Source organism: Cynocephalus volans, chromosome 11 (genome assembly GCF_027409185.1).
Source record: "Cynocephalus volans isolate mCynVol1 chromosome 11, mCynVol1.pri, whole genome shotgun sequence".
In the NCBI taxonomy this organism is placed as follows: domain Eukaryota; kingdom Metazoa; phylum Chordata; class Mammalia; order Dermoptera; family Cynocephalidae; genus Cynocephalus; species Cynocephalus volans.
In genome coordinates this window covers 30,080,658-30,097,351 of record NC_084470.1, presented here as the reverse complement: position 1 = coordinate 30,097,351, position 16,694 = coordinate 30,080,658, and the positions used below count along the sequence as shown (strand labels likewise).

The following is a 16,694-nucleotide window of genomic DNA, read 5'->3' as shown; positions in this document are numbered from 1 at the left end:
AGAGATCAGATCTATTCTATACATATTTTATACCAGATTCAGGGAAATAAAGTGTTTAAAAAACCAGCAATCTTTCTCTGCCCCTCTGAAGAATAATAGAAAGTCTCTAAACAGACAAAGCCATGGAGACCCTGTCAAAGACATGGCCCCAGACCACTGACCATGACAGTTCCTCAGGTGGCTTTGGGTCAAATGAAATCCATCCAAGAACTGGAGTGACGCTAACAGCAAGCTCGCATTTCTCATTTACCAATATGGCTTGGGGGCACCCCAGCTACTGTTTCCTAGCTCACGTCAAAATTTCAAATCAGACTGTTAGTATGTCAGGTACAGCGGCTTGCTTAATACCACTTATGTTTTGTGTGAAGACACCACCTGCAACACGCTGAACTCTATTAACACTTTCACTGCTGTCTTCCCAGAGAGTTTAGAGCTGGGTAGCAAACTTAATTGATATATGATGAAGTCTCTTTCAAAGAGATTGCCAGCACTTAAAATGCTACTCTTTCTCCAACTATTCCTTGCTTAGTATCCAGGGGGTATGTGTGTGTGTGTAAGAACGCTTTTAAATATGTGTTCCTCAATGGTTTCTGTGGAGACATGTAAAACTAGAAAACTGGATCAGACAGAAAGTCTTATAACCACCACCATGTGGAAGTCTTGAAGCGCGACCTTCCAAAAGTTTCCAAATCTCCTGGCTCCCGATTACTCTGTGGTGGCCTGCTACATCTGATCTGATACTGTGATGCTATCATCACACTATAACTTTTAAACATTTCTTTTCCCTTCTATTGCCTGGCAACTTGAGCCATTCTGGAGTGGCTCAGCTGTATGGTTTTGATGATTCCAGAAAGACTGCTTTTGGAAACATCACTGGTCGGACATCCCCAGTCACCAAATTAAACTACAGCCTTTAGGCTTCTGATCTTCCCCCTGCAGGATGCATCTACCTTCCCCCAATCTCTCTCTCTCTCCCCCCTCCTCCTTCCTTCTTTCATTCTTTTTAAGCTCAATCTTATCCCAAAGTATAATATTCTATCTGGCCTTTTTTCTACGTTTATAAAAGTAAAGTTGACACCTCCAATTAAAAGAAACTTTTAATGTCAAGTTTGGAGGCAGGAGAGTGATAAAAGGAGCCACAAAACAGATGGGGATCAATAGTAACTTTATTACAGATCACTTCTGGCTTGCTCCAGACCAGCTGATTCCATTAACTATGAAGTGTGATTATCTCTCCACTGCATTAAGCAATGGCAAGAAAAAGTACATGAAACCACACCAACAACATAAAACAGAATGTTCCTGATGCTGCATGCCAATTGCCAACATTTCTGTGTAAGAAAAAAGCCTTCTTTTCAGAAAATATTTTATTTAAATAACCTTGTTGTATTTAACAAATATTTAAAGTTGTGTTCGAAGAGACTACTCATCCACTTGAGTAAAAACATTCACAGAAAGCAAATAATATCTTCCTAGACAAAGCATCTTCTTCCTCCTTTTAAAAAATACTATTCTCAAATGGATAAATGGATTCCTCAGAGTATGCTTTCTTAATTAAATCTGAAAGCAATAAAACTCAAGATTTTTTTGTGGAGTTGCAAGGAAAAGATAGAAACGAATTAATTTCAAATAGAACGTAGAGACAAAGAAACTGCAATGATAAGAATTAATTCCTGTATAATCTCTGAGCAGGTGGGGGCTGCCCAAGAGCCTGCTGCTCCGTACGTGAGTGACCGCGCTGCCTGAACAGAGAGCTGGACACCATTTTCTTTACTTTTTCCTCTTCTCTCCTTTTCAGTCCCTGCAACTTCATCTTCAATTTAACTGATATAAGCATAGTAAGAAAACTTGTAGCAAAATCAATAAAAGAACTTTTTAAAAGAACTTTCTTTTTATGGAATACTTCACAATGTATTTCAATTTCCAATATTTTCTCTTCATGGAGGAAAAATGTTGATTCCTTGGTCTCTATATGCTAGTATAGATTTCACAAAATTTGAAAAATTGAAATCTAACACCAAGATAAATCTGAATCTAATAAACAAAGATAGCTAGAGAGCTGAATCATCACTCTAATCAACATGAAAAGGATGATAAAAATCACTTCAATTTAAAAAGACAGTGAATTAGGTCACATATTGGTGGGGGAGAGGAGATGTGTTGAAATGCCTGTGCAGATCCACCCTTGAGAGTACTGTGTATTATAAAGAGTACCCCGTTATTCACTAGGACCTCTTAAACTCAGGTTACATCATATATTTTTTAAAATTTTTATTGGATCATAATTGATTATACATATTTTGGGGGTACAAAATTGACATATGTTGATCAAATCAATATTACTAGCATATATATTGTTACAAACTGTACTTATTCTTTATGCCCCTTGTCCAATCTCTTCCCATCCCCCTCTCTCCTCCCCCCTCCCCCCTCTAATTACCCTAGATTTCTTCTCTCCTTCTGAAAGAGTAATGGTTACTCTGTTGATTTGTTGCCTAGATGATCTGTCCAATGCCGAGAGGTGTGGTCAGTTCCCCCAATATTATCATAGAGCAGATGCTGCTTCTGTCACTCTGGAATGGGCTTTGCGGAGAGACACATCTTCTTCTTTTCTTTGGTCTCTGCTGGTGACTCTCCTTGTGTCAGTGCACTCCAGTGGCTGGAGGACCATCTGCGTGGTGGTTGTGGTATCTAGTTGCTTTCACAGCAGGTGTGGTTATTGTGGTGGCTGTGGTGGGCCACCCACATGGAGGTGATGTCTTTGGCATGCTCCTTACCTACTTGGTAGTGGTGATGGCAGTGTGCCTGGCTGTGGGAGGGGTCCAGTCCCCAGCTCCAGCCTCAGGGCCCTGGGAGGGCCTCGTGGTCCTGGTAGTGTGCCTGGTTGTCTCCCCTTCCTGGCTTGGTAGCCCAGGGGACTTCCAGTCCTTGTAGGTGTTATAGGTGTTCTTTGATGAAACGAGACCTTTACTAATTAATATCAAACTTTGTCTCTGGTTGTGGGTACTTTGTTTTTCCTTTCAGTTCTGTGTTGGATTATTTGCTGTTCCCACCACTTAAACTCTGCACTGGAACTAATTTGTTGTCCTTTGCTTACTTCTAAAGTTGGGGAACTTCCTGTGGGGACCAGCACTTGAGCTCTGTGGTTGAATTAAATTGCTGCTTTGCTGCTGATTCCCTGGGGAAGGCTTTTTGTGCAGCTCAGGTTTTAATGGTTGACTTTATAGGACTTCCCAGTTTAATGAAATCCAGTTCACCGGGGTTGTATAGAAACACTGGTCTGGGACTGAGTCTTTTCATCAAAATGCACCCCATGCAATTCTATACTCCTGACCAGTCTCCTTTGAGTGGTCCTGTCCTGATTGGGGGGTGGATCAGCTGTCCTTGCTGTGCCCCAGTGTTCCCCTGGTGGGCCCATCTCCCCAACCACCCATGCTGCACACACTTCCTATGGGACGGGCCATGTGCCAGTCCCTTGTGATGACTCACCAGCCTCTCAGTGGCTCCTTTTTTTCAGTTGTTGTGGCTCCTCGCTATTATGTGGGTCCATGGGAACCCTATTAGTGGTCTTGCTGTCCTGGGGGCCACCAAGGCCCTCTTCTCCCCTGCTGCCTCCAAGCCACTTCATCCAAAGGGCACAGCTGTGGCTTCTGCCAGCTCCTGCTCTGTGCACTCAGCAGCTCCAGCCTGGATGCAGTAGGGATTCAAAATGGTCACGGCAGACTTTTCTTTCTTTCATCGTGGCTTCTCCCACCTTCATGAACTCCGTAGGTCTCTCCTCCTCTTCCCCTGAGCTCCAGCAGCCCCAGCTTGGCTATTGTTGCTTTTTAATAGGTGTAAATTAGCTGATTTGTGGGAGAGAGTGACACTGGGGACTGTCTATTACTCCATCTTGACCAGAAGTCCTACATAATCTTTATTTACTCTTACCAGCGTTCAATTACATGAGAGACCAAGTTCAACCTTGATATTTGTTGTAAATAGTGGATGTATTCAAGTTCATTTATATGAATTTTAATTAAACTATGTAGATTTTTATTTTCTTTCAGAGAGAACAGAACTGGTTATTAGAGGGGGGCGGGGGTTTAGGAAGAAATTGGTTAATGGACACAAAGAATGAGTACATTCTGTAATGACGAATATGCCAACTGTCCTGATTTGATCATCATACACTGTACACAAATATCGATAGTCAACTGTGTACCCCACAAATGTGTACAATCAATTATGTTTCAATAACAAAAAAAAATATGTTTAGATACTTATAATCAAATTTCTTTGAGTGGAATTTGATTTAACTATTGATTACAGTCTTCCTTGTTTTAAGTCACTGAACCTACCTTTTAATATATGTCAAGGTATGCAAAATGAATTATTTTCCACCTTCATGGGGAGCAAGCATAAAAAATAAGGTACCTATGACTTCAAGAGCCCCACATAAATAACCATAGGTTATTATTATTAAATGTATCTAGGCCTTATTGGTATATTGATCATTTATTTACACACCCAACACACATCAACACGTGATCTGGATTACTGGGGGGGGGAATAACTGGACAGAGAGACTACTTGGGTTCTAACCCTGGTTCTGCCATTAATTTGATGTGAAACTGCATAAAAGGCACTCAACAGGTGGTCTCGAGTTCTCCTTCACTCCAACCCTGTCACAGTCCACAATGGCTAATTCCGAGCAAAGCCCCCTACTGCTCAAAAATGTGCAAGGACTCTCCACTATCTACTAAAGTCCAAACTTGAACTTCCAGAATATGTGCTTCCCACTCCTGAGCATGTTTCACCCTGTGAACTCAGCTTCCAATATCCTCCCTCCAACCTCTACCAGTTGAAATTCAACTCATTCTTAAAGGTCTAGCTCCAAGGCCAGTGTTTCCTTGAAGTCTTCCTAATCCCTAAACGTGAAATTCTCTCCCTTGAACAGCCAGATAATTTATATATATTTAAATATCTATCATCTATCTATCCATCCATCCATCCACTATCTATCATCTTGCTAGCTATCTATGAACATACTTCATCTCTTTGACTAAACTGTATGCTTCTCTAGGTAAAACAAAAAAAAAAGTCTTATTTGTCTTTGTAGTACCTCGTGGTGCCTGTGACAGTCACTGGCACAGAGTGCACGATGTTTGTTGATGACCTGAGTGAGCAGTGCCTCGCACATAGTAAGAGTTTATAAATATGTGTGGAATTCACCACTGCATAAGCAATAACTTTTACTTATTTTATATCTGCTTTGTTGAAATAAGCCAATTTAATTTCTACTATATCCCACCTCAAAAGAACCTAACATAACATCTTAACTAAAGCAAATTAATTATTTAAGTAAAAAAGTACAACCCTCTGACTGTGTGGTCATAATGTGTGATATAATAATGTATTTTGTATAATGCAATATGATAAATATGGGGGTGGTGGGCAAGAGCACAATGATGTGGCATAGTAATGGAAGCCAGCATCCATCTGTTGAAAAAAAATTGGATAGGTATGAACAAAGAAACCCAAGGGTCGCTTTAGGAGAGGGCAGGTGCTGACTGGAGGAGTCTGGATGACCCAGGAGAATAAGCTGGGCCCTCCCTGGTTGAGTTCCTAAGGAATGGGATAAAGTAGGACCCTGGACTCATGGGGACAAAGAGGCTTCATTTAAAAGCCCAGGCCAAGCTGGCGAGTAAGCCTCTGATAGCCTCTGATACCTTATCGCCCCACTGCAATTTCCCCACGTAGGGCTGCCAAGTATAGCTTTCACGCTCTGGGTTCTGAGGGGATATGGCCGTAGGGTCCTCTCTCACCATCAGAGGGAAAGGGGTCGTCTGCCTGCCTCAAGCCTCTGGGCACAATTTCAGCAGATGCCTTCCATCCCAGACTGATGTGTCCCGACTCCAGCCCTGCTGACAACACTTGGTCGTTCCCACTTTCCATCCCAGTCCAGTCCCTATTTTTAAAACCCCCTTAATCTGCCTAGTCTCTTCTTCCCCCACTCCTGAATGGCTTTGACCCAGGCCTTCCTGAGCCAGGTTCTGGGCTTACACAGCACTAATATGACCCACAGGGGTGCCACAAATAAGGTAAAACCACAATTCGGGCAGTTCTGAAGGTCTGTTTGCTGGTGGCAATCACAGGAGCCATGAGGACAATCTAGGGTCAGTAGGTAGATGACAATAAAACTAATTATCTGAACAGGGATACTTTTAAGGGTTAAAGGAAGAACTACTGATAATTATGCTGGGACAACAGGTGTATGAACAGGGCCTGTCCCAGGAAAACTGGGATGGGTAACAGCCCTACACATGGGTCCACTTTTCTGGCCCACACACTGGCTTACGTGTTGCTCACATTTCATGATCTGATTCTCCCTCTTCACAAAGAAACTGGCACTTTTCTGACATACTATTTCATTAATAAGAGTCTAGAAACTGAACTATCACCAAAATCTTAATAGCATAAATACATATCTGTACATTCTCAGGAGGTAGTGTGGTACGGTCCTCACAGGAGGACAGGCTCGGTCAGCAGTGGGGACTGGCAATGCCACGAAGTTCTGGGGGCTCTTCTCATCCTATGCTTACTTCTCATTTGGAGTCCCCAGATTATAAATAAGAAGTAAACAAAATGAAATAAGATCTGAGTACTAAGGTTACTTTTGGGTCAAGCTCAACATAACATCACAAAAATAAAGAGGTATATTTAAATTTACAGGCCATCCTAGATCTTCAGTATATTTCACATCAAAATTTAATTTATTCCCCTGGCCAGCTTTAACAAATTGTCACATGGTGAGAAACCATTAAGTCACTAAAAGAAGGACTGTGAAATATTACAAGAGTTATAATATTGCTGCAGCAATAATTTGAATTTAATTTTCAATATTTTATAACAGTTTATCAGATGGGATTAAAAACAAAACAAATCGATAAACTTAGGGGTACCATGTAGCACAGCTATTTCAATTATACCTTCTAAAAGAGTAATTTCACAATTTAAGAATTTTAAACAAGCTAATACACTCTGTCTTATCTCTTCTACAACAATGCAACCATAAAGTTAGATGCAAATAAGAGTTATGTAACAAGTGTTATTATCATCTACCAAACCAGGAAGAGGAAGGGGCAGGAACCAAGGAGCGTTGAGCAATTCCTGTGCCAAATATTATTGCGCCTTCTAAAGGCTGTTGGTGTGCATAAGGATCTTTAACACAGGCCCTGAGAATCTAGTAAGGATCACACTTCTGCCCTGTTCAGCACTCAGCCCCTGAACTCAGCCCCAGCTGTCCTGTTATCACCTGCACAAGGGACTACAACCCACTCTCAGAAGTCCCTGTTGAAAAGCTTACCATGAAGAAACATCCCTGCATGACTGCCACAGAAATCAGTAAAATATCTAAGGGGGTAAATCATGTTAGGTTTTGGTCAATGAAATAGGTCTATGATTTTACTTGTGGCTTAAGCTTATAAAGTATTTATAAATATCAGTGACTTCTTTTGGCTTCTTCCCATAACACTTAGAGTCAGGAACTAACTATGCAGTCTGGGCTACAGCACAGAAAAACTTTTTAAACTTTCCCATTTTTACCCCTTTTTTCTTATCTTTCCATTTTCCCCCAAAGGAATCTCGGCATAAGCTTCCTGTGTCAATTTTGTTCCCCAGCTTCTCTTTACCTTCTAGTGGCCTGGATGGCTCCCCTGGGACAGGAGCCATTCATGTTTGTCTTGTTAGCCCCTTTGGCATCCAGTATAGTGTGTCACCCAAGGTTTATCAGATACAATTGACCCTGGCCTTCCTTCTTTCTGCAGGGTGGGTGCCACTCTTGGTAGCCTGCCTGCAGGGCCCAGTGTCCAATCCCTTGTATCTCTTACATTACTTCAACCTCTAAGCTGGAAACAGCAGGGAATGATCAGAGCCAGTGAGTGCACCGGCCATTCCTATATAGGATCCAACCCGCGGCGGGAGGATCGCCGCGCTCCCAGCGCCGCCGCACTCTCCCGAGTGCGCCACGGGCTCGGCCTCCAAATATCACTCTTTTAAGGTAATGAACTGATCAGCTCTTTAAAACACTGCATTCTTCTGGCTTGTATTTCCAGACTTATTCATCTAAAGACTAAAGAAGCACTTCCTAAAATGCATTCTTCAGAACTTTTGTTTTTGGAAGTAGTGCCCCATCGGTCAAGTCTATTTGAAACAGGGAATACCACATCCATCACCCTCTTGGAAGTCACTGCACCAGCAAACAAAAGGCCTTGAGAAATCCTGAAGTAAAGACATATGATTAGTTTTGTTCAAACCTGTATTTCCCTAAATTATTTCACCACAAAACTCTTTTCTCATATGATATTTACTAACATCTTAAGAAACCAAGTTCCTCAGAACACAATATGGGAAATGCTGACTTAAAGTGTTTTTCACTTCCCTTGAATTGCATAAATCCCACTAAATTACAGCTTTCAGATCAATTTTCAGAAGTCAAAAATATTCCCGTTAAGGTGTGTAATGCCAATCCTGTTTTGTCTGTGAGCATGGCAAATATATCAGAAGTCGTCCACTGTTCTGTGGTCTTAGCTTGTGCTTTTAGAGCGGAGGAGGTGGGAGATGAGGTACTGACACCGCCAAGTACCTGGAGTAGTAACGGATGACAGCCTGGCCTCTCTGGGAGGGGAGCGTTCAAAACCACCCTTAGCCCTGACAGGCTGAAGAGTCACCACCAGTACACAGAGCAAGCTCTGCCAGCTTCGACTATGTCGTGAACTTGAAAGGGGTGTGGTTCATGCACTGAATACTCCCTTAGAGTTATGATAAATCAGAAAGTACAAAAATGAGCACGATATGATTAAGAAAATACAAGATAAATCTGCAAAAACTTAATATTTTAGGTGTCCTAAAGATACCTCATTAACTTAAGCTGATTACAAACGTAGGTGACTGAGAGCAGCTGTGAGGAAGGAAACCATCGCACAGTTCAATCAAGTGATAGAAGCACCTGCCCCTTCTGTATTTAAATTTACTTTTTAAAAAATTAAGTCTCTCACCTTTATCAGCTTGAAAAATGAAAACAAAATAAAAACGAGTAAATCAATGGCTGGTTGCAGGAGAAGATGAGAAACTCTTTACCACATATGTGCATAAAATAGTGCATCCTTTAGAAATCAATTCAGACATAGTTCCTGAGAAACTAACTAATGTTTACTCCAACTGAGGCAAATGTCTCTGAATCCTGCTTTCTAAAACAACAACAAAACACTAAACTCTTTCAAATACAGCCAGGTCAGGGGAATTATTTTTCTGACACAGGTAAATGAAGCATGAACTAAAAAAGCACACTTCCGCAGGAGTTCCTGAGTATGTCTGGTGTACTGACTTGAGATACCTCTCTCACCCAGGCTACAACAAAGGAAAAAGAACAACCCACCATGTCATAAGTTGTGACGATCTTCTTCAGAACCTCCGGCACGATTCCCTGCAACTCCATTGTGGGATACTGCTCGCTGAGATTCAGGACTACCAGGGGTGTGTTATCAGGCCCCAGAAAGCGGGGAGACACTGCCAACATGCACTGCATGAGATTGGCCACAGACGACAAGCCACACAGCTCCTTGAATGACACCACCGCATTCTGTTATATGGAAAGAAAGGAGGCACTTTGTAGTTAATCAGGAGTTTAATTTCTCATGGATATACCTGATATACCTGATTATACCTGAACCACCTGGTGAACAGTTATTAGCAATGTTATGATAGACTTGGCTAATTATTTTATCCAGGGAAAAATGGCTATTTTCCAAAGTAAACACAGTTATAGACATTTGTAACACCAATTTATCAAAAGAAGTGAAAATGCAAATAAGTCAAATTCCTCCAAAGGGCAAAGCCTTTTTTCAGATAAAGTTCACAGTAGTGCTAATTCTGACGTGCAATTACGAGCGAACAAAAAGAATGGCTTCTGCATTCAAAAAAGGTAAAGATTAAGAAAAAAAACCAAATCAGGTTTCAATCAAGTATCAAATGCACCAGCCATCCAAAAATGAAAGGAATATTTGTGAGGTAGAAACCTGAATCCCTCTCACCTGTTTATGCCTCAAATCTGAAGGATTTTTGAGGATGCTGCTCTTCACTGGTGAGTCTGCCCAGTGGGGACCTTGGTTACCCAGGGCCTTCCCCATCAGTGTCTTCACTGATCTCGGTGCTGCTCACTTGCTCTTTTTCTAATCACCAGAGGTATGTCATTAACATATCCATTAGAGAAAACCCTTCAGCACTGTAAAATGCCATGAGCTGGCATTCATTGAGCACTTACCAAGCACTAAGCTGTACCAGGCATATTTATTACTCGTTATCTCGTTTAATCCTAAAAATAAGCCATGTTATGGATGAGGAAACTGAGCCTTAGCTCTATAATCTCTTTGTTATTTGTCTAAGGTCACACAGCTAGCACGTGAAGGAGTCAGGATTTTACCTGAAAGCTGTTGATCTTGAGGTTCATGCTTTTAATCACTATGTTATAATAACAGAACAATTTTAATCTCAGTATGAGTCAGGTATGTATTCCCTGGTCCAGGCTGAGCATCCAGCTGGTGGGAGACCTAGGCCCTGCAGGCCTGGGCCTTCTGCTCTCAAATACCTTGGGTTCTTGGGAATGAACAACACTTAAAATTTAGACATTTATTTTTATTAATATTGCTTTAAAATGGGCATCAAACTTCTTATCATTCTGCTTAAAATCACTTTGATATTGACTATGTATAGAAGTAAATCATCATTGTGATATCTAAAGTGGGGTCCCCCAAGCACTCTATCACATTCCCTGTTTTATTTTCCTCATGGCACTTACCTGTCTCAGCAGTTGTCCTATTTGTTTATTCGCCCACTCACTGTGGTTTCCCCCTCCCACTGCCTGTCCCAGCTGAAGTACAAGCCCCTTGAGGACAGGCAGTCAATCTTTCTGTTCACCACAGCATCTGCAAGGCCTACACTGCCTGTACATGGCACATGCTCTTTAAACAGTGCCACCGACTGCTCTGTTGGTTCAGTGCAGAAACATGGCTTGGAAAAGTGATGCTTGAGCTCTGGCAGATCCTCAAGGGAATTCTGTGTCACGCGCACAGCAGCAGCCACCAGGCAGGGAACAATGCGGCTGGCTTGGAGCTGAGGGTCTACCAAACCATTTTCACCCTCAGAAATAGGGAAAAGCCCTTCACATTTCTGTTATGCTTTTACTTTAAGAGAAAGAAAATAAGCTTCCCTATTGAGGGAAGGTTTTCTCTTATTCATGAGGTATCCACAGAATCAGGAGATAGTAAAAATACGTTGAACTTCCTGAGTCAGATTTTACTGGCTGGTGTCATTCTCATAATAGTCACTATCACACACATATCAATAAATACTCACCTATCACACACAGGACACTTCTCACACACTCTGGCGGGTTAGGGCCCATGTCTCAGTGAGGCAGGCCCTTGCTGTCTAGTTCTGTATCACTCACGGGCCCTACTATATGGATAGACATGCGGACAATCCTTAATTAAATACATAATTCCTAACTGATTGCTTTTAGCTATTATGTATTTCAAAGGAGATTATTATCTTAGACTTCTAATAAATACATATAAATAAAAACATGTCTTTTATTTATACAATTAGCTAGCCTCTAAAATCAAGAGCAGCTCAATATGCAAACACATGGTCTCATTTAAGGGCCTACTACCCTTCCAGCACTGCAGCTCCATAAGAGAGGACTAGAAAATGTCTTTTTACTTTGATAGGTCACATGACCTATATCCCTTTTATTTTGATTAGTCAATACCAGAGATTCCCTTGTACACTAGTGGAGAAAATGGGGAACCATTAAACAGTCATTAACGGGGACTGGGATCAGGGTGTGTAGGCATTAACAAGACTAGTTATTCTAATATGTAATCCATATTTCCAACACCTGTTGGGAAAATGGAACAATTTGGTCAGGCTCCCCTCGCCTCAGGGCTAAATTGGGGTGGTTTCGTAAACATTATGTGTGTGGGTGCAGGACGTGTGCCTGCACAGCAGTGCCACTTTCGCTGGTGTTTTACTGCCTCAGGCGCCTGCCCTGCACAGCCATGTTTTTCCAGACCTGCAGCTTCCAAGGACTGTGTGGCCGGCTGCCTAGCTTATAGACCTGTTTGAAGAGGTCTGGTGACCCAGCCTGGTGTGGAGGGGTCTGGTGACCTAGCCTGGCATGTGAAGGGTTTGTGAACCAGTCTGTGAACGGGCTTGAGGGGTCTGGGAGCTCCAGGCCCAGCCCTAGCTCAACCATCAGCCCAGTCGTTGCAGGATTACAGGCAGGTAAAAGAGCCGCGACAACTAGCATGGTCGCCTAGCTTTACAATTGGAGACAGGAACAGAATTAAAAGAGCTAGACAATTGGCGCTGTGAGCAGGATTCGTGACATCGGCCTTAGCCGTAGCTTAGCAGTAGCCAGACAACACCAACTGCAGTTTTGGAAATTTAAGCAATAAAAAAAAATGCAACTAGTGGTAAACATTCTAATAATCAATTGGAATTTACAAAATATTTAAAATCAAATATACTATTGTAAAAAAACCCCTATATATTCATAAACTATGGACACGCACTAAGTAGGAAAACCGTGGAGTAAATGCTTACACACAAGCACATACCTGCATGTTCTCTCTCAGATCTGTGGCATCCCGTATTGGGGGCTGGGCATTCTTGAACACTTCATCTACAGTTTTAATCCACAGTGTTCGCAAAGATGCATATTCCCTGGATTTCTTCCCTTTTCTCACAGAGAGGCCCCTTTTGTGAGGTTTCCCTCCTCCTCTTCGGTTAGTAATAGCCACATGGACAAACAAAGAAGCATGTGCGAGGACCTCTCCGGTCAAGGACTGCAGGGGGACATGGCGGTAGCCTGTCTGTAAACATTCAAAGGGAATTGTATACTGACCAATAAACTCATCCCCAATGTAGTCATCATCCAGCACTACAAAGCGCACCATGGCCAGTTCAGGCAGATTGATTTGAAATTCAAAGCTTTCGTCAAAAATGGGAGCGTCTCCATTCTGGTGCACTGTTTTTGTCCTTTGTTCTGCACAGTCTGCAGGGATTCCATGGATTTCAACGTAGACGTAAGGATCCACCACGTCACCTTTGGCACCTGATCCTTTGGGCTTGGGAAAGTTCTGCCCACTGATGATTTTAATGTGAAGAAGTTGAGGTGAGACGCCTGGGACAGAGTCTTTTGTATTGGCGCTGAAGAAGGAGACTTCCTCCCTCATGATGGCTGGCCGAAGGACATAGCCACAGTTTCCATTCTGCCTAAACCAGCCAATATTCAGGTCCATCATCAGTCCTGGTGTCTGAAAGTTCATGGCTACGATCTGACAACCACATTTCCAAAAGTCTTGAGGATTCATGTTACTAGAGTCAATTCTCATTGGACTAGGAAAAACCCTAGCAAGAAAACGTTTGTTGTAATTCACAAAGTCCCCAGGGTTTTCATTGGCATATTTGCTGGCAAGTACTTCATTAAATGAACAGACTTCCCAGTACTTCTGAACCTGAAATGACACATGAAATTCTTTGAACTGAACTGACTTACAGATGCTGACCAGTTCAGATAGCTCTTTACAAAGCTGAAATCTCTTTACAGGCACATTGTTGGGTTGCTCCACATTATCTTTTCCCATCCTCTGAGACATTTCTGCTCCTTCATCTTCATCAGTGACATCTCCTTCTATTCCAGAGCAATTTGAGGACAGCTTCTTTGCTTTAATTAGTATTTTCCCTTTCAGGACATCTGGGGATGGTAGGTAAGATTCCTCAACATTGGGTGACGTTGTGTACAGCTTGTCTCCTAAAATTTTCTTCATGTGCTGAACCATTACCTTCTGTTGTTTAATAGAACAGTGATTTTCTAGACACAAGATAAGAGGATACTCTGAAGCAAAGAATGCATACTTGTTAATGATATCAATGACACTGCGGAAGACTATCTGAGAGGTCATGGTGTGGCCTGTGTAAATTACAGGTTCATTATCTGGCCCATCCCATACATCTAATTCAACACTCCGGCAACCCATTTTAAGAGCTCGGATATATCCTGTGATATCAGAGGGACCTCGGAACTGATCCTCTATTAAGTAGGTATTATGAGATGAGTTTATAAAGTAATGAGACAGAGGCTGCTTCATATCCTGACAGACCTTCTTATGTTCTGGATCAAATATATAACAGTCAGGTGACATAAGGTAGTTAGTAAACCCGTCTATGGACAGCCAGCCCTTTTCCTGACCCTCTTTGGATGGCTCATATTTGTGAATAATTTCAAGGCTTATTTCCTCATTTATATGTGCCACACCCTGTTCTGCCTCAAGAAACATCATAAGGTCCTTGGTATCAAGGAATTCTTTATTGCTTGAAAACTGAACTAAAAGGAAATAAATTTCAGGTCTAGTACAAAGCTCATGGAAAACCTCAATAAATTCTTCCTTTGTGACTTCAGTACCAGCTTTGTCCTTTGATTTGTGCAACTCTTTGAACTTAAGCTCAATTTTGCTCGTTTTTAGACCAGCATTGAGGTTTCTGATACATTGCACAGCATTACACAGAGTTATATGCCCAAGGTTATCTACATCAATTTCACTAAACATTTGTGAAACCCAAGAAGTCCTCATGTTGTCTTGGCTACTTTCTAACATATCAAGTGTATGTTTTCCGTAAGAAATTAGGTACCGCAGTCCCGTAACCCAGATGTTTGCAACATCTGCAGAGTTGGCGACCAAATCAAGTGACTCATAGTTCTCTCCATATATGACTGAAAATGCACAATCTTCAGATATCTGGTCAGAAATGCCATTGCTGCGGAATATGTCTGTGTTCTTTCCTGTTCTCACTTCCTTGATGGATTTAATATCAATCTTGGCTTTCTCAGAATCCTTCTTAGATGGCTCCCACCTCAGGCTCTGCATGTCAGCATCCAGGAGAAAATACCTATGGTAAATTCTCGAGTTGGAGCGAACCTTTTTGAGTTCGGAACCCTCAACCATTGAGTTGATACAGTCGCTTGCACTGCTGATCTTCTTCTCTGTCGGCATGCTGCTGAAGGAGACTGTCTTCTTCCGTTCCCTCTTCTGTTTTGTACCATCCTGGGAGAACAAAAATAGTGTATTAGAAAAACATAAACATGGTTTCTGTGTTCAAGACTAGAAATAAAATTTTAATTTCCCTGAAAAAAATCATACTGTTAGGATTTTCTACTCTGTGCCCCGTGGTATATGATACTCATTCATCTCTAAAGCTCAGAAGTGGCATTGGAGTCTACAGCTTAATACCAACAGGTAAGAAATCATTATTAAATAATTGCAGTTCATGTTTGCCAAGTAACACAATTTCAGTAACATACAATAAAACCTTGTATTATTACAGAACTGGCTGCATAATTTTCAGAGCCCAGGGAAAAATGAAAATGCAGGACTCCTTGCTCAAAAATTATTAAGAATTTCAAGAAGGTGACAAGAGCATTAAGGCAAGGCAGGGCACGCCTGAGTGTGGGGCCTGTGCAACTGCATGGGTCAAACACCCACGAAGCAGGTCCTGTCTGGATACACATCTCCTACACCAGGGAACCAGATCTCTGGGGTGATGCCCAAGAAGCTGAATTCTAGGCAGCACCCACATGATAGGGATGAACACTAAAGTTTGGAAAACATTTCTTGGCCACGTGGGCTCACCAAGATGTCTGGAATCTATATATACCAAATAACTAGAAACAGCTAAGAATGAACCATGAAAGCGTGTGTTACATGAGCAGACTGGAATCCAGCAGTAATTCCTGGCTCTTCAGAGTCTCATAATAGATTATCATGGCCCTAGATGTGGTTTTACTGTTGCAGTTGTATTAAGTCTGAGAGGGAGGCCTAGATTATAGCTGGAGGTGCTTTTAAATTCTAGAGTTAAGGGCCGGCCCGTGGCTCACTTGGGAGAGTGTGGTGCTGATAACACCAAGGCCACAGGTTCGGATCCTATATAGGGATGGCCGGTTGGCTCACTGGCTGAGCATGGTGCTGACAACACCAAGTCAAGGTTTACGATCCCCTTACCGGTCATCTTTTAAAAAATAAATTAAATAAATAAATAAATAAATAAATAAATAAAATTCTAGAGTTGGATATATTAAAACCTGCTATTTGCACCAGGCTAATGCTTAGAACAATGTTGCCTAAGTACTTCCAATATTAGTAGATTAATAACTCTACCCAAGTGAAAAACTTCAGGCAGCACCTATTTCTAAAGAAGTCTGCATCACCAATAATGCACTCACCAACCTTCCTGCATAATGTAACATGTTCTCACCTTAAGAGGCTGACGTCCACATCTACATGTGCTTTTAAGTCCTTCCCTGTACAGATGTCTTTATTATTTGAAAAAAAAAAAAAAGTTGCTTAAATGATCTCAAAATATCTTTCACAATTTTAACCTAAAACATAACATTGCCTTTCAGGAAGTATATAAAATCTGTGATAAATCTTCAGTTTCAAAATAAGGAATGGGGGTGGGGATTGGGATCATATAACTTTCACGGCAATAAAGAAAAGAGCATGCAAAACATACAAAGAAAATTCAAATTTTCCTGTTCTGGATAGAATCTATTTTGAATCAAATCTGCTCTACATTTTAAAATGCTATTATGCTAT

The 16,694-nt window shown here is 41.6% G+C and overlaps 1 protein-coding gene across 3 annotated transcripts in view; it reads right to left on the bottom strand.

Annotated features, from left to right (window-relative positions):
• PLCL2 (phospholipase C like 2) overlaps positions 1 to 16,694 on the bottom strand; it is a 194,057-nt gene that overhangs the window by 60,121 nt on the left and 117,242 nt on the right. For all 3 annotated transcript variants that reach the window (XM_063113655.1, XM_063113656.1, XM_063113654.1), the window contains exons 3-4: positions 12,660 to 15,146; positions 9,419 to 9,622 (exon numbers count right to left, since the gene is read on the bottom strand). In XM_063113655.1, the coding sequence (XP_062969725.1) occupies positions 9,419 to 9,622; positions 12,660 to 15,146 (2,691 nt within the window). The remainder of the gene's footprint in view (positions 1 to 9,418; positions 9,623 to 12,659; positions 15,147 to 16,694) is intronic.